The sequence below is a fragment of the Aristolochia californica genome, unplaced genomic scaffold, assembly GCF_029961685.1.
Source record: "Aristolochia californica isolate CCGP_79_NKW_82.1479 unplaced genomic scaffold, dmAriCali1.0.hap1 SCAF_15, whole genome shotgun sequence".
Lineage (NCBI taxonomy): Eukaryota > Viridiplantae > Streptophyta > Magnoliopsida > Piperales > Aristolochiaceae > Aristolochia > Aristolochia californica.
The window spans coordinates 5969658-5988910 of NW_027181826.1; the positions used below are offsets into that span (position 1 = coordinate 5969658).

The 19253-nt window shown below is 37.5% G+C and overlaps 1 protein-coding gene across 1 annotated transcript; it reads left to right on the forward strand.

Moving 5' to 3' along the window:
• The first annotated feature begins 5634 nt into the window (after positions 1-5634).
• On the forward strand, positions 5635-6309 carry LOC137951144 (secreted RxLR effector protein 161-like). The gene has a single exon (XM_068797741.1). The coding sequence runs from the start codon at positions 5635-5637 to the stop codon at positions 6307-6309; it is 675 nt and encodes a 224-aa protein (XP_068653842.1).
• The last annotated feature ends 12944 nt before the right edge of the window (positions 6310-19253 follow it).

Here is a 19253-nt window from a genome sequence, read left to right on the forward strand (position 1 = left end):
ATTGGGATTCTACAGAGAAGCTCCAATAGATCTATACTGTGACAATCAAACAGAAATACACATTACATTGAATCCAGTCTTCTATGAAAGAACAAAGCATATTGAAGTGGACTGCCATTTTATACGAGAAAAGTTCCAAGTTGATTTCCTATCTCTAAAGCATATATCATCACAAAGTCCAGTTATAGATGTTCTCACCAAGTCAGTCACTCACAAGATTATTTCTACCATATCCAGCAAGTTGGGCATTTATGGTGTCTTCTCACCCCAGTTTGAGGGGGAGTGTCATAATGTGGGACCCACCATGGTGCTTTAGCTGGTGGGACCCACCATGAGATCATGGAACACCAAGAAGAGTCCTCACCCAAGCAAGCATGAGTTAAGGAATTAAGAAGCACAAGCTGAATTGAGTTAGAAGACTTGAAGATCAAGTGGGACCTACAAATATCTCACGAGTTATCAACCTTATCAAGATGAGCTGGAAGATCATGAGGGACCCACAAGGAAAAGGCCATGAGTTGGCCTCCTCCCTTAATTCACGTGTATGAAGAAAGAGTTCTAGTTTAGCTCATATTAGTCTTCTAGTAGATTAGTTTGAATAGACTTATCTTAGAGAGTTAGAATTGGAATGTAATTAGGATTGAAAGGCAAATTGTATAAGGACTCTACCACCTCCTCTACTATAAATAGAGGTGTTGTAATTTGGAATTCATCAAGTTACACATCTCAATCTCGAGTTCCTTTCTCTCTCTCCCTTTGCTTGGCGCAACCTCTCTTTTCCCTTTTATTTGTTCTTCTCTCTACTTGAGAGCTCTCCTTCCTTTTCTTCGTTTTCTTTATTCTTTCTCTTGCTCGGAATTATGGAAAAGGGATCCTAAATTCAATAAAGTTATTTCAGAAAAAGTTCCACCTAATCGATAGAGCATGCTTTTCTCAGCAACTATGCCTGGGTGGGTGAAAAAGTTGGCCAAGAAATACTTGGACAATCCTTTGACAATCGACTGGGTGGGTGATCAAAATGACAAGCTTGCAGGAGGAATCAAACTTTATGCAATTCCAACAACTTCAACTTCTAAGCGTACCATCCTTAGTGATCTTATCACACTCTATGCAAAGGGTGGGAAGACCATTGTTTTCACCCAGACAAAGCGAGATGTTGATGAGGTCTCTATGGCTTTGAAAAGCAAAATTGTTGTTGTTGTTGTAGTAAGCATGGTGGCCTTCTTTCATCACTCACCTATGATTTTGGACTTTAAGTGCCAATATCCATAGGAGTGGATTCAAACAGAAGCTATGGGGGTCTCAAACAACATGAAATTTATGTATGGTGAGGTGTTTGTTGTACTTCAGGACATTGAGCAGAAGCTTGTGATGTCTACATTTTTTAGAAGGAACAACTTGTTGGATTCATGCAAAGTTGTGTTTTCTACTAATGATGGTGATGAGGAAAAAACATGTAGTGGGCTTCCTAGTGTTGTTCAGTTGCTTGACTACTCTTCTGAATTACAGGAAAAATGTGACATGGTTAGTTCTACGGGAGAAGCAAATGTGGAACCATGTGATGATGACCAAGTAGAACTAGCTGTGAAGATATCTAGGACCTTAAAATATGATTGTATTAGTCCCAATAGTAAAGGTACACTTGGCCATGTTATTGAGACTAATATTGATATAGACATTGTTGAGACTCCAGGTTACTTGTACACTTAGTTTGAGGTAGTTCACCAAAAAAATAGAGTGCGATTGAGACTGCTGTAAAATTTCAGGAGGTGTGTCAATTCGAGCAAGCTAAGGATGAAGTGGCAGGATGTGATTGGGAAAATTTAATGCCCGATGCTGCTGATCTTTTGATATTTGATGCATCTTCTACACCTGAAGCTTGTAGGGTGCAGAATCAGAAACTGGTGGAACATGAAACTTTGAATTTTTTTGCTCATGGTACTGAGCTACATGCAGAGGGTGTAGATGATCTATAGAAAAGGCTAGCCAATCAGCACCATGCTTCTTTTAACATACATCCTCAACATGAATCTAACTTTCAGCTTGGAGGGATTGGCAAGCAAAACAAAGCAGATAATAGACTAACCTTACTTCCATGTACATCAAAGAACAATCATGATGGTGACTTAGGAGAACAAATTGGCAACTAGTGGAAGGTGTGCTCAGCCATCAGCCTGTCTCAAAGAGGCTAGACGTATTTATTTTATGATTGTTTCTTTTGATTTTGATGATTACAAACAAAAAAAATTGACCTTGTGTTACTATCAAGTTTATTTAGTGTGATTAGACAAAATTCTTTTGACGAAGATGAAATTGGTAAATGTCAAGGCAAAAAAAATTAGCATTAAGAATTTATGAAGCTATTCAAGATAAATAGATTCAAAAGAAATTGAGTTTGTCATGAAAAAAATCAAAAGTGGAGAAGATTGAAGTTGATGCAATTTTTTCTATTCTTGTGTAAAGGTTTGATTTCTCTTCAACACTTAGTTTGTTTTTCCAAATGAGGTTGGACATATCCAAGGAGAAGTTAGTTTGTCTTTTTAAATGTGGTTAGACATATCCTAGGAGAAACTAGACTAAATAAAAAAAAATTAACTCAAAATCAGTAGAAAGACTCAAATATTCTCAAGTTTATTGTTTTGGGTTGACCTAATAAAACTTTGAAAGTTGTTGTCAATGTTTGGGTCGTTTACGTAGGTTTGACTCTTTCTTGGATTTTGATGATAAAAAAAACTCAAGCTAAGTAAGTTGATAAATCTGTGATTCATATCACTTCAAATCCATTTCCTTTAAGTGACTCAATTACAAGGTCTATGATGAAGAGTTGGAAAATCTGACACAAGGCCTCAAGCCAAAATGAAGACTCAAGTCACATTGAAGAAGCACCTTAGAGAAGAATAAAAAATTGAAGACCTAGAATATAGGTAAATTAGAAAATTTTCAAGAACTCTACCTATGTTAAGAGGATAGATATTGAGATTCTAAATCTGAGGTATGAATATGTTTTGGAGCACATGACATGCATACTCTTTTCAAACCATATTTTAAAAACTCATTCATCAATCAATTAGTTGTGTTCTTAATCATGCTTAGTGATTAAATGTATACAATGTAGAACACTATGATTTATCAATCATAGAATATGTAAGAAACATTCAATATAAAGCATGTTGACAGGCAGATATATAAAGCCTGATTGATCAACCTCTCTAGGCATGATCAATTGTACAAAATGCTATAAGAAAAAGTTATAACACACGATCTATCAACTAAAATCATGCTTGTATATGAAGGATGATCGATCAAGCCATAGTAGCATGATTAATCAATGTACTAGAACCATAAAAAAATCACTTTGATTGATGTTGTGATTAATCATAAGGCCACAAGAACTTCAAAATATAATTGTTTGAGCTTGATTAATAGATCAATGAAAAGGTATGATCAATCAACCCTTCGTGTGTTTGTCAAAGCATTGATGATAGAAAACTATTGACATTTGAAATGTTGCTCCTAGTAAATCCTAGCAAGAATAATTCATGCTTAAGAATGTTGCATTAGTTGTCGATAAAAATTTACTAGTTCATACTATTGGTTGAGTTCAGGTAATGGAGATCAAAATAATGATAGTAGAAGAGGTAAAAACAATGGAAATTATGGTAAAAAAATTGACAAAGGAGTTGAGTGTTAGTTTGTAAAATTTTTAATCAAACTACAAAGAGCTATTGGAAACTTCACATGACACTATCAGAAGCAAAACTTGAATGTGGACTAGATGCCAATACTATCCTAGTCACTATCCAAGGACTAATAATCAATGAGGTACTGAAAAAAGGGTGGGGTGGATGGTTGAATAGATCAAGATATGGTTAATGACCCAAGTAAATTATTCATACTATTTATTTATTTTATCATGTGAAAGTTATGTCTGAGGCTTCTTTAAAAACGATTGTCCAAGTTAGAAAGCCTTTTTCTAAACTAATCAAACTCACTTGTTTATCATGGAAGGACTATTCATTAGTACTCTCCTTCACATGTGGGTTTTTTTGTCGTTCTTATAGATAAATTTTTTGGGTAGAGGCCATGCACAAGTACTTACTCCTATACCATGTAAAAATGAAATTGAAAAGAAGAGGGAGAAATTTATTGCATCAAAGTGAATTTTTACATTAATTACAAGTCTATTTATATGACAAAAAGAGATCATTTGGATCTTTAATCAAGGATTTAAATTTCTTTGGTATATACAGTTAATCTTTCAATTTGAAAAATCAAGCTAATCAGGACTTTCTCTTGATTTTTTTGCAATCAAGACAACTCAATACATTGACACTCCTTGAAGACCTCTAGTTTTAAAAGATGTATTTTGTTCCATTTTTTTTTTTTTATAATTTGTTCTCTGCCCCATAGTATCTTCATTTTCATGATGTTGAGTGTTTATAGTTTCTTCATTTTCATGATGCTGAGTGTTGTTTTAACCCAACTTATGAAGAGTCTCCTATTCATGCAGATAGGAGAGGGGAGGTGAGGCACTGCTCTTTAAAAAACACTTTGTGCTTCTGGAACTTTGGTAAATTTAATTTTAAAGAAAAAAAAGAAACAGAGGCTAAAGTTTTATTTCACAGGCAGTTTCTTTTCTTATCGCTTCAGAGTGCGGTTTATACTTGCAATTGTGTTGTCGTATACTTTCAGTCCTGCTCCTGCTGCTATATTAATGCAGCATAGTGCGGTTTATTTAGGTAATCAAAAAGACATGAAATGAATATTTTGTATGAACTCAATAGACCAGCTGGAATATTGTTCTTTATTGACATATAAATTGCCATCATTATATTCATGTCTTCATGGTTTAGTCATAACAATGGCCCAGCAGTTAAGCCCAATTGACTGGTTCGTAACTAGAGGTCTGTCTTGTGTGATGGCTTTTCATCTTTTCACAACATTCTTGATGATGATTTTTTGTTCTTGTTCAATCATATCTTAGAAGTATTACTGTTTTTGTTCAAGTATTTGAGATAAACTATGAGCAGAGCCATTAAAAGAAAATAGTCCAACCATAAAATATCGTTTGATAAAATTATTTAGATGGTTTGAGAACACTTTAACTAAGTTGTTAAGTGTACTAGTGTCAACATCATTATTTATGCTGTTGGTTATTCAAGATTGCTGAATCAGTTGGAGAAATTCTGAAAGGACTTCGAGGTTACTTTGACAAAGCATTTTCTTGTGTGATGTTTGTTAAAAGACCCTCTATCTGATTGTATCTTTTGAAAGCTACATAATAGCAATCAATGTCAACAGCTTGACAGTTTGAGAAGAAAAATGGTTGTAACTTCCATTGATAGATGGTGTGTCAACTGTTGTTCATAAGATGCCAGATGCTGCCTGAGTTATTAGCATATGTCAACATGGAGGAAGTGTTATCGTATATAAGGGACAAGATTGTAAATATCTATATTTCTAAGGGTATTAGTGTAATTTCTATTTTAAATCTCTATACCTATGTATCGAACAGAAAATCAATGATATTCTTCGATTCTTCGTTTCAGAAAATAAAACGGATTTCAGAAACTTTGTCATGGTGATATTATTACCTTGGCTAGTTTGGAGGACACTTATTCTATTGCTACTCCTATGGAGGTCAATGTTAGGTATAGGAAAGATGAAGGGGACCTTCTCGATAACCCTACTATCTATCGGCGCTTGGTTGGGAGTCTCATCTACTTGACCAATACTCGCCCCGACATCTCCTATGCCATTCATCAGGTCAGTCAGTTTATGTCCTCTCCTCGTCATCTCCATATTGCTGCAGTTCGACGTATCATCTATTATCTTCGAGGTTCTCCTACTCATGAGTTATTCTTTCCTACATGTTCCTCCCTTCAACTTATTGGTTATAGTGATGTTGATTGGGCTGGGTATCCGGATACCCGTCGCTCTACTACGGGTTGGTGTATGTTTTTAGGTGATGCCTTAATTTATTGGCGATGTAAGAAACAGGATCGTGTTTCTAAATCTTCTATTGAAGCTGAGTATCATGCCATGTCTACTGCTTGTTCTGAGATTGTATGGTTACGCGATCTTCTTGCGGAGCTTGAGTTCCCTCAGACTACTTCTATCTCTCTTCATGCTGACATCACTAGTGCTATTCAGATTACCACCAACCTTGTTTTTCATGAATGCACCAAGCATATTGAGGTTGATTGTCATTCTATCCGCGATAGCTTGGATAGTCGGGTGATTTCTTTTCCTTACATTTCCTCGGATCTTCAAGAGGCCGATGTCTTCACTAAAGCAATGACTCAATAGCGGCATCAATTTGAGGGGGGATGTTATCATATACAAGGGACAAGATTGTAAATATCTATATTTCTAAGGGTATTAGTGTAATTTCTGTTTTAAATCTCTATACCTATGTATCGAACAGAAAATCGATGATGTTCTTCGATTCTTCGTTTCGGAAAATAAAACGAATTTCGGAAACTTTGTCAAGAAAAAGCATCAAAACGGCTGCAACAGAAGTTACTGGACTTTCTCAAGTAAGATAGAGATTTTGAGTTCTATATATCTTGCTTCTTACCCATAAACATTTATATCTTTCTGATTGTTTGAGATAAAATTTCATGTTACCTGTGAATATAGAGCGTGAGCATCAATTTTCCAATGGATAATTTCTTGCAAGCTGCTTTTGACATCTTCAGTGTCTAACATGATCGAAATTCTATAATTCCTGTACAGGTACCTTCAGAAAAACCAGAGGGGGGGCATTTAACTTTCCAGATAACACGTCATGTTGAAGCTTCTCTGTTGTACATTTAGTAAGGCGTGCAGCTTGTACAATGAGTAATCTAGCAGCTGGTTCCATCAACCTCTACTCATTGAGAACGAGGAAATCTTATTGAAAGTGTTTGAGGAAATCTCTCAAAAAACTCATTTGACTGGAACATGAGAGGCCTGTCATAGAAGCCAGAGGATCTGTTATTTAACAGAGCAGGCAGATATGCAACCAGTGAGCTAAAAGAAGGGTAGCTTGATCCTTTATGTTTCACTTTCTGTCTCTCTCCAGTTCAGTAAACACGCTTGAACTTAAAGATTAGTGTCGTTCTTTTATGCAGTCCTCACAATTGATCCAATATGACAAACCATTTGGTACGAAATGGCAACCGATCAGTTAAGATAACCATTGATCATGGTCAGACGACTGAAATAACATTTCACATATTTTGTACCAAATGGTTTTTTCCTTTTAGATCAGCCGTCAGTGTATATGTATATTAATATTAGCTGTTTTCGTTTAATCAGACAGAGAAGGTGAATCAGATACCTCTATATATAAAAGAATATTGTTCACTTTCTTTAGTAACGGAAGAGACTAGCTCCATTGTTAGTACATAAGACTGACAGATCAAAACTCGTCTGTAAATAGAATGTCCTGGCCAATCACAGGGATCTGCTTAGCAGCATACGGTGAAAAAGTGTTCAGTCCGACAAAACTAAGGATTAGAGAAGTCACGGTTATAAAGCTCAAAGTCATGGCACTGCCACGGTTATCTTGTCGCGTTCAAAGTTTTTGATACAGATATGCTTTAATCACCTCTTATAATGGGAAAATCGTTCTGGACTTGCAGGTCACAAGTGAAGGTGCATCAAGTAGGAAGTCAGCAGCTTCAACTGACAGATGTAGTGGTTATTTTGGACGAGAGGAATCTGCATTTGAATTGGACGGCATGGCTTTTGGATTGGTGAACCAGGTTGTGTAGAGGAACTGTTTATGAGGACCCACATAATTGCACATTAAACGTAGCTTCTGCCTCTCCCGCATCCACCTCAAGATTATTTTCATGTGTCTTTTGCTTGCCAATCCTCTCACACCAACATCCTGAAAACATAAAAGCTGGATTGGGTTAGCTACCAAACATGTCCAACCTGATAAATTGGAGGTTGTTGCCACAAGAACTACTCACAGTGCTTGAAGAAAGATGCCACATAATCTCTCATTTTCTTTCTCCCTTTATTTTATTTTTTCGAAATGGCGAAATTTTATTAAAAGAAAACAGGGCAGGCAAGAGGCAGCAAACATAAGAGAGCATTATTAAGTGGTTTGTTGGAGGAAAATGATCAAAGTTTATCAACAAACACTACTCAAACCTGTGTACAAAAATCATTGTTAATTATTATGAAGACCAGCAGAAACATACTCTAAGAAAGAAAGTAACATAAAGTAATTTATAGACTAAAATGTTTCCACATTTGCAGCTCTAATTTGCCACCACAAAGTTAACACTAAATCTTAATGTGCCATAAAACCAGGACTTGTTAATAGGACAAGAATAAACATCAACAGCCAAAATGAGTTTTTTCTTCATTTCGAGGCTTGGACAAGTGCTGTTTACAACTGCTCAACAATTTTTTTTTTCTTCTGAGAATGACCATGAATCAACATTGTGACTAACATTAAGCATACAATGAGGTTCAACGTGTTAGATGTTGAACTGAACCACACTTTTCCAATTGAGTAAGGGTGATAAATTTTAAATGAAAAGATAAATACAACCAATGGGATCTTATCCAATAACTGAAGGGATTATGCTTATCCCTTATGACAATGAACAAAAACAACCAAACATATTATCTCAAAAAGACACTTCATCAAATAAAAAGAGCCCAATGCACAGATGAGACCCTTCAGTTGAATAAAAAGAGGAAGTAGCAATCAGTACCTTTGCATGTTCCCAAGTTTCTGCAATGGTGAGAGGACCATGTTCTTTGACGATATCAAATATAACTCTGGTGATGGTTTGAGTCTGTTCTGGTGGAGTTTTGAGCTCTATTGGTTTGAGTTTCGGCTTTGGTTTCTTGGCAAAATATCTAACTGCTGTCGCGAACATGATTTCACCCTACAGATTATTCATCCTTGCGATAAATCAATAAATAGCCATGAAATTGCAGTCATCGTAAATTGCACAAACACCAATAACTCTACCACCAATCGCTCTCAAATGTAACCAAGGGAAATCTCAACAAGCCAGTAGGGCTGTTAATCATTTACAACCCAAATCATTAAGAAATTTCTGAACCCAAATCGTTATGGAAGGGGCATTTGTTTCCTAATGTTTTGGGTTTGGGTTGAAAGCAATACGAACATCCAATGACATCCGTTAAGGCAAGAGAAATCGGATTAGCCAACACGCTCGCTCTCCGGAATCTCCCCGTTTCCCAGTAAACCTCTGGTTACTCGATCGTTCTGTCGCTCCTCTTGAATCTCCCCCCTCTTATCCTCTTGTCGCTGGTTCTCCCGAATCTCCTCTCGCCTTGATTTCTATGTCAATCTCTTCTCTTCTTTCAGTCACCACGTCTTCCTCTCCTGCTCCCTCTCAAGCTCCCCTTTTCTGCTTTTCCTCTCTTTGTGTTTGCGATCGTGTCCACTTTTAGTGAGCGCTAGTCGCCATGGAGGCTGTGGAGAAGTTGCTCAAGTTCAAATTCCATGTAGCTACAAACAAAGCATAGCTAACTAAGCTAGGGCTTCCATTGAAGAAGCATTGCTTCACTGAATTGTTACAACTTTCAGCCTGCCTCTGCAGTCGTAAAATAGAAGCCATGTCCAATATATATATGGTTTAATTTGCAGATTGATATGGTATGAAGTGCTGCCATTCCCATGGTCGTCCTAATTACAGATTGAACCACAGGATGAACATCTAATTTCCTTGTAGCCCACTCCAGACCAGTGGTAGAAAGTAAAGTAGAAGTTGCAAGAATACGATGATCAAACTGCAACACAAGTATAAATCATGAGCATCTTACAAATCAAAAGCATAGCCTCTTTCATTCTCTAGATAAAAAAATTCAAAACAGAATCATATAACAAAAATTGAAGCACAAAAATAAATACAATTCATATGACGACAAAATTAAAATTATTAAAGGTATAAAACTCTCTGATATAGATCATTCGTGCAACAGGCTCTGGTTGCCATGCTAAAATATCTTATATCATGTGCTTTTGTCCTACAATTCCCCATCCGAATGGCAGATTACAAAGGGCAGCTGACATTTTCCCATTAGTCAACAAACATCACCTTAAAGTTAACTTGATATCCAAAGCTCTGCAGTTATTTCCAAAACAATTTGAGAATGAAGTCGAGACACGTAACGATGATTACATGGACTTGTCTGAGCTACGTAATGAAATTATCAACACAGTTTCTCAGCTTGATACCCCTAGGGTATACACTCCTCACAAACCAATTAGTTGTTCATTCACAAAGATTTAGGGTCTTCAACAACACTTTACTGTTGGTGACTAAATTTCCCTTTAAACAATTGTCATTAAGCTCTGCAATGCGGTAAAAAATTGCTGTTGTCGGCTATTATTATAGGTAATTTTCATAAACAATTGGTGATGACAAGAACCTCTATCTATAGATATTGGCAGTTCCACTTATCGACAAGGATACCAAGATAGGTGAGCAATAAAGAGGCCGAGAATATAATTGGGTACTGTGTTCTTGCTGGTTACCTATAGCAGTGACCGAGGCCATAATTGTGTATTGTGTTCTTGCTAGTTACCTACCGCAGTGGTTGACTATGTTGGATCACCAAAAGCAACAAGAGTTTCTGATAGAAAACAAGTATGCGAGGGTTCTGAAACTACACCTTTTCCTAAAGAACCTATACAGACAGGCCGAGAGAAAAGAACAGAAAAAAAAAGACTTAAAACTCACTGAATAAGTTCAGTGTCTAAGTGGGATTTATTGGTTATATATGGAGCACATCTGAAACACAGATTTGAGAAACTAGTTAATGACAAAAGCAGAGTAAACAATGGGAGAACCAGGCAGATAAGCTACTAGACCGTGTGTAAAACCAACAAAGAAGGGAACAAAATGAAGAGAAAGAGAAACCACAAAAAACATAAAGTTGATCTTTCTTTTTTGCTTTTTCGTTTCTATTTCTTCCTCTTCTTCTTCTTTTCTAATTTTCCAGCAAAAAACAGAGATTGGACCCCTCTCTCATTCCTCAAAAACGAATCCCCACCGACCCCTTCCCAAACCTAGTATCACATTTAAAACACTTCATCCGTTGTTTATGGTTTTTGAACCGCCAAAAAAAACAACCAAGCCAAGATCAACGCATCTTTCAGTAAAAAAGGTCAACCATTGCCAAAGCCCTAATCGGTTAACACCAACATTGTATCGAAACATTCAAAACCCTACATGTATAGAAGAACATAGAACACTGTGTTGCAATTTCACAAAGAATAACAACAAATCGATGAGTGCACTCAAGACCACAAGAATCCAATTCCATAGGCAACCTCACTTACCTGCGATGAGTCCCGAATGGCACTTGCGAAACTTGATCTTGTTGAAACCAGTGCGCTAAAAGGCTCAAACCTTTTAGGAAAGCAACCCCACGGATCTTATACAAGGACTGGCCCGGTCGATACAAACACAAATTCCAACACTCCCCCGCACGGGAAAACCCATGGACAAATTCACCGGAAAAACCCAGGACAAATTCACCAGAAATACCTGGGACAAAATTCGGTGGGAGCGGGACTCGAACTCGGGACCAACCTGCTCTGATACCATGTTGAAACCATTGCGCTAAAACCTCAAGGCTTTAGTGAAGGCGCGACATGAATATAAGAGGGATCGGCCTGGTCGATATTAAATTCTCAACACTCCCCCGCACGTTGCCATTTGTGGCTCGTAGAAACAGGTGGGGCGAGACTCGAACTCGGAACCAACCTTGCTCTGATACCATATTTAAACCATTGTGCTAAAAGGCTCGAACCTTTTTAGGAAAGCAACCGCACGGATCTTATACAAGGACTGGCCCGGTCGATACAAACACAAATTCCAACAAATCTCTTTCGAAATGAACAAAGCACAGCAGAAATACGCCAAGAAAAATAAAAAGAAAATTACCAAATTGTCCCCCATATCCGTTGTTTATAGTTTCTGGTGCTTTTGCGTTTTTGCCTTTTTTGTTTTTGGCGGTAAATGGGATGTTTTCGGGGGTTCTTGCTTGGGTCTCTGGTGTTTCATTCTAACAGAAGTTGAAAGAAAGAAATCTTGCAGACGTAGAAGATATATAAAGAAAAGAATTATTGTATTAATATTAACTGCTTTAATTCGTAGGAAAGAAATCTTACAGACGACGTAGAAGAAAGAAAGAAAAGAGTGATTGTATTAATATTAACTGCATTAATTCCTACAAAAGAAGGTCTCAAGAAAAAAAAAGAAAAATGACGACACTAAGCGGCGGCGACTTTCTTTCTCTTCGCTACTTCTGGTTCAAGGGCACCTAACTCCCTCTTCAAGCTGCGAACCGTGGGGACCTGTGGTTCTTCTTCTTCTTCGGACATCTGGTGCACATCTATGTGGAGTTGGAGCTGAGTATCGGTGGAAGCGGGTGGTGTGGAGAAAGAGGGGAGCTCGGACATAATGCGTTGGAGGGCTTGGGGCCACAACTGGAAATCAGAGAGGGCGGAGACGACGGTGCGGCGCCAGCCGAAGCGGGAAGAGAGGGAGGCGTAGTCGAGGCGGAAGGAGCGGTTCTCCATGTTGAGGGTCCCGCCGGGAGGAGAAGAGAGGAAGAGGGTGTCGATGCGGGTGACGGTGACGGCCAGGTGGGGGGGGGCGATCGGTGCGTCGTCGTGCGGGTATGGAGGTGGTGTAGGCACCGAAGAAGAAGTCGGTAGGGCGGATGGGGGTAGCAAGAACCACTGCTGAAGACATTGCAGCAATCTCAACTCTCAGGAGGAAGACGAGTGAGGATTACAGAAATTTCGTAGGTTTTTATTGAAGAATCATACGCTGTTTGGTTAAAATTAAATCATGATTCTAACTGTTTCTGCATGAATCAGACGCGTTTGAGTTAATCATAATTCTCGAAGGTTTCCTGGTTCTAACTTCTAACCGTTTCTGTTTCTCTTACCTGTATTATCCACACCTCACTCACACTCCCCTTATAAATTTTAATTATTTATTAATTTAAAAAAAGTTAAAATCTATATTAGTTTAGTTAATTTCTTTCTCTTCGCTACTTCTGGTTCTATACTACTTTAACATTATATTTAATTACTATTTAACTTTTAAAAATTAGTTAATTTAAAAGTAACAATTTGATTAAAACTAAGGATTTGTTTAATAATTTTACTTTTTAATCTTAATTTAATGTTTAATTAATTATTATTTTTAAAATATTTAAAATCTATTTTAGTTAAGTCAAATAAAACTATCTTATAAAAGTTAAATCTATCAAAGTAATTTTATATAGTAAAACACCCTCTTTTTCTAAATTTATTATTTTTATGTTATATTTAATTTCTATTTAAAAATTTAAAATTAGATATTTTAAAATTATTAATTTCATTAATATTTGGATATTATAAAACTTAGGATTTGTTTAATCATTTTATTTTATCATCTTAATTTAATGTTAAATTAATTATTAATTAAAAAATATTTAAAATCTATTTTATTTTAGTTAAAAAACTATCTTAAAATTTTTTTAATCTATCATAGTAATTTTATATAATAAAAATACCCTCTTTTTTATTTATATAAATTTATCATTTTCATATTATATTTAATTACTGTTTTTAAATTGAGAAGTTAGATATCGTAAAAGTGAGAATTTGGCTATTATAAAATTAAATATTATCTTAAGTATTTTTTTATATATTTAATCAAACTAATTAACTTTTTTTAAAATTTTAAATTATTTTTTAATGTTGGCAAGTGAAAATGTATCTTCACCTATTAATAGAAAAGTTAAATAAAACTATCTTACAAATTTTAAATATATAAGACTATTATATGTTTAATCCAAGAAAATATGACAAAACCTCAAGTAAAATATGAATCATTACCACCCATGAGCTCATTGACTAGTTTAAGGAAGCTAGGTGACCTTGGGTGATTCCTAAATTGGACTTTGAGAAAACATTTCATGGGTGAATTGGGACTTCTTGAACAATATTTTAGACATGATTTGAAGATAGATGGAAGTTTTGGATTGGAAGCTGCATATCATTGGCCTCATACTCACTCCTCCTAAATGGAACCATATGTGATTACTTCAAAAGGACTAAGAGGAATCAGCTAGGGTGAAGTGATATCTCCACTTCCATTTAATTTGATTGTTGAATATCTTGGCTCAATGATATATGTAGCCAAAGAAGCTGGTTGGATCTAGCCTATTGTCGAGAAGCAGGAATTTGACCTCCCGCTCCAATTTGCAGATGATACCATATACTTTTGTGAAGGAACGTTGAGCCGAATTCAAAATATGACTACCCTTCTTGGACTCTTTAAGATGACCTTGGGGGAAAAGATTAAATGGGAAAAACTTTGGTTTCCTCCTTGAGGATGGATTGATCAACACCCTTGCTGATCTTTGGGATGTTCAAAGTCCTCCTTACCCCCAGCCTACCTAGGGTTTCCTATGTTTAATAAAAGACTAGAAAAGCACTTTGAAGACCATATTCATTGAGAAAATTGAAAGAAGGCTATCTACATGGAAATAGAGAGTCCTCTCCAAGGCCGGGAGATTCACACCCTTCTAAATTTCATCATTGTGGGCCTCCCAAACTATTACATCTTTCATCCCATGCCTAGTACATGTTTGTAAAGAATTGAGGGCTTCAAGAAGCGATTCTTATAGTGGGAAGCTGAGGATGGTTTCAAACACCACCTAGTTAATTGGAAGGATGTCTGGAAGCCTGATAAGCTAGGAAGATTGGGTATACACAACACAAAAGATGAATCAAGCGTTACTACTTAAGTAGTTTTGGAGATTCGATACATCACCTATACTTATGTGGAAGCAAATTGTGGCAAAGAAGATTAGTTGGGGCTCTCAGTGGTGGATTGCTGGAGGAATTAAAAGACAGTTGTCTCCCCTATGGGGATCACTCTACCACTTCACCCAAGATTTGCTACAACAATAAAAAAATTTGGGATGATTGGTGGCTCGATGACAAAGAGACCTATCCTTTATTTAGAGGTCACGAACCAATCCATTTTGGCTGCTGAATCCTAGAGATGGGATGGTAATATGGACTTTTGTTTCAGGTAAGGTCTGAATCCTAAGAAGGCCTAAGAGGTCAACAACTTGATTGCTACCCTAGAGGCGATTAGAATCAAAACTCATATGGAAAACAAGATAATCTACACTCAAAATGAGAATGGAAAATTCCTGTTACATCAACATATAGTCATCTCAAAGGTTGGAACACCATACCGTAGTCTTGTCTTGTAAATTATCAGACCCCCAAAGTTCTCTTCTTTATTAGAGCTATGTGCTTAATAGAATACTCACAATAGATAAGCTTAGAAGGAGAGGAAATGCAATCTTGAATGACCTTTGTTCTTTTTATGGGAAAGTGAAAGAGAGTGACTAAGGAAAAACATGAGTTGTGCACAAGTCTAGCCGGTATGGAAGATTGTGGTGAGCCCTCATCATAGAGAGAGAGAATAAAAGAAAAAAAAACTAAAATAAGGGGGTTTGGCAGAGTGAGTAAAAACAGAAACAGAATGCGTAGACGTTCGACCGAGAGGAAAAAGGGGGACTTGGCCAAGAAGAAAAAGGGGGAACGACCGAGGGGAGAAAGAAGAGACGAAGAAGAGAAAGAAGAAGAGAGGAGAAAAGAAAGGAAGAAAAGAAGAAAAGAAAAAAAAGGTTCTCCAAAGTTGGTTTTTCTCTACGTTCTTATTTTGGTGAAATCTCCATATCCGATGACCTCTAACCTTTGTTTATTTGGTTATCTCACAATCCTTGTGAATGAGCTTAAATTATTAATTGTTTTCTCTCAAGATTTTGTAAACCTCAAGTTTGGGCAAACTTGAGAGAAATTGATATTGTAAGCTCATTTTTAATAGTGGAAGATTATTCGGATTTGCCCCGTGGGTTTTTCCCTTCACACTGAAGGGTTTTTTCACATAAATGTTGTGTTGGGGTTGTTTGAGATATTGGTTGAGTTCTAAACTTTATGTGGGTTTCAATTTCTGCACATAAGGTGTCTGTAGAAATGTTTCAAATGAGATGATTTGTTAATATTGCACAAGTCTTATTGTCTATCAGCTTCCCATAACATTAAAATGGTAAATGACTATGGCTACATGGGGAATTTCTAGTGTGAGGTTATGGGTTCAAGTTTTGTCAGGGATAAGAAGGGGGTAGGTATGGGTAATCAACATTCAAAAAAATTGCATTTCAACAAACAATTAAGTCCTCCCAAGTTGCAACAACCTGAGGAATGAATAATCTCTTTGGAATATCCATGGATTCTAGTCCCCCGGAAAGCTTAACTCCATATGGCTCTCATTTAGGAAACCAAGTTTTGTTCAGTCAATGATGCAGCTATCTCTGGTTATAAGGTACCATCCTAATGCTGAGTGGGCATTAGTGGATGTGGTGCGGTTGGTCTGAGGTATCCTTGTAATATGGGATCCCATTACTACTGAGAGAAAAAGTTGAGTTCTGGGTGGCAATGGACCTTCTATACAAAGTCGGATCACTTACTAATGGTCAATCACAACAGTTTATGATCGATCCTACTGGAGCCTCTTTGCATGCCGATTTGGATATGAAAGCACAATTAAAGCAACGACATTGGGTCAATTTGGTCACTGGTTACGAGAACTTTGCAGTGAGAATCATTGCTGAAAATGAGTAAGCAAAAGGACTCAGGCATCAGAGAATGAGAAGATGTTTGGATTGTAGAAACTGAAGAAGATGAAGATGAATTTGGGGTGATTTGGACAGGTGCAAACTCATGCAACTCGTCCTAGTCTGCGGTGAGTTGTTTGAATGAGCTAATATGACTCATCCTCTCTTAGAAGACGAAGGACCACTTAGTTCTTTGATCTAATCTTCTTCTTCCTTAGACGTTGTCTCTGTTGAAACCATTGCGCTAAAAAGGTTGAACCTTTTTTCTATTTATAGATTTATGAAACTACTATATTACAATAATACTCCTGAACTTAGGGTTTAGAGTTTAGGTTTTTAACCCTCAAACTTTAACTTAATTACATCTATGCCATCTCTGTGAGATAACCCTTTATTTACCATCCTGCCATCTTGTATGTGGGCCTATGGGCCTTCTCTTTGATCTGTGGGCCTCAAGCCCGTCTTCTATATCTCTTGGTTGCATGGGTCTTCCTTGGTCTTATGGGCTTAAGCCAATCATCTAATACACTTGGATATGTGGGCCTTGCTTGGTCGTGTGGGCTGGGGCCCTATCTTCCAACACTCCCCCTCAAATTGGGGGTGAGAGAACTGCTTGAACTCCCAACTTGCTGCAAATGATGTATAAAATCTTTGTATAAAATGACACATCTTCCAATATGCTTTCATCTTCCAACACTCCCCCTCACGCTAGTGCTCTCGTTCATGAGGCCCAGTTGGCATAATATCAATGAGAGTGAATCACTCCTAGCCACTAAGACATTACTCCATAATCCAGTCATAACTCATGTTGGATGTTGGGCACACTCCGTCTTTTGTAGGTAGTGTGTCTATCGGCATTGCTCTGAAGTGTCCACCTCCACCACCGTGTCCTCCATAGACAATGACTCTGAAGTGGTAGAGTAATATATGATTTTAATGGGGGAAAATTAACATAAATGTAATAATAAGTTCCTCCGTCATGGACTTCCAACAACAAATATTTTTGATATTTTTTACGAGGATGAAGTTCCTCCGTCATGGACTTCCAACCACAAATATTTTTGATATTTTTGACGGCATGAAGTTCTTCTGTCATGGACTCTAAACTACAAATATTTTTTATATTTTTGACGGGGATGAACTTCCTCCTTCATCGACTCCCAACCACAAATAATTTTGACATTTTTTACGGGAATGAAGTTCCACCGTCATGGATTCCCAACCACAAATATTTTTGATATTTTTTACGGGGATGAAGTTCCTCTGTCATGGACTCCCATCCACAAATAATTTTGATATTTTTTACATGAACAAATAAATATTGGTATGAGGCTACCTCTTTCCCAATAATAATGTCTCATCAAAAGAGACACAATATTAGCAGCTGAAATGGGTTTGGGCCCATTTAACACGACCCAAAATAATCTTTGTAAAATGACCCATGAAATAATCCAATGCACATATCTGTACCAAATAATATACTAACCAATGAATAATCTGTCAATTCTTCAAAAATAATAATTCAGGCAGAGAAATTTTCTTACCGAGTCGCACCGAAATATTTATAAAAGTTGGGGATGTATACCGAGGTAGAAAATAAGTGGCCCGAGTCTGGTTGACCCGGACCCAAGTTGACCCGGTCTGGTCTGAGTTGACTTGGTAAGAAACAGAACAATGGTTGGTTGGGTTGCTCTCGGCCCCGTCCGGGTTGGCAGAACCAACGCTGGGTTAACTTAGTGGTTTCCGGGTTGGGGCTGGCGCTCGACCCGGATTTAATGTTTCCTAAGTTTAAGAAACTTAAAATTTTCAACAGTTCCGAAAATAGCCATGGATTTCTGGTTTAACGCAGCAGCAACAGAGATAACAACGAAAACAGAAACTTTCCGGTTGAAGCAGAGAACCGATGGCTCGGGAGAATATCTTTCACCAAGAGATTTCCGGCTGAATTTCCTCGGAAGATCGGAACCTTGGCATAAAACGAACCTCGGCATAACGGTAAGGCAGCACCTACGTTGGCTGAAAAATCATCGTCTTCCTCCCCGATGACAACAGAGCGGAAAACTAGAGGAAAGTTTCCAACTCGATGATAAATCTCGATAGCTGAAAAGGGAAACTTTTCGCTTGATGGTAACTCCCGCCATCTGAAAGTTTCCAAGAATGTTCCGAAGTCGAAAATCAATCCGGCAGAAGATATATTTTCCAGTGCGTCTTCTTTGGCAACGGTGGGTCGTCTTCCCCGACGCCGAAGCTATAATGAACTCTCGGCGGAAACAGTCCAAAACGGCAACAAGATGGCGGAGAGATTGCGAGATTACTGGAGTTGTCCGGCAGCAGAAAATATATTCTCGGACGGCAATCGGCAGGAACGCTTGGCGACTTCCTCGCCGTGAGAAGTTGTCTTCTCTGGCGCAACGAAAAAAATACAAAAAAAATACTTTTAGTTGCTGCAGAGGCTACCGGCAGCTGTCTCATATGGACCCAATGCAAGTGGCGGAGTCCACGCTCCGGACAGTACCACGCTTTGGAGACGATTGGTGGAGTTGAAGCCAGAGTCGGACTCTGACTCTGCT

Bases quoted from the DNA above. Each gene is read 5' to 3' on its own strand.
- LOC137951144 (XM_068797741.1), top strand. From the start codon at position 5,635: ATGGAGGTCAATGTTAGGTATAGGAAAGATGAAGGGGACCTTCTCGAT.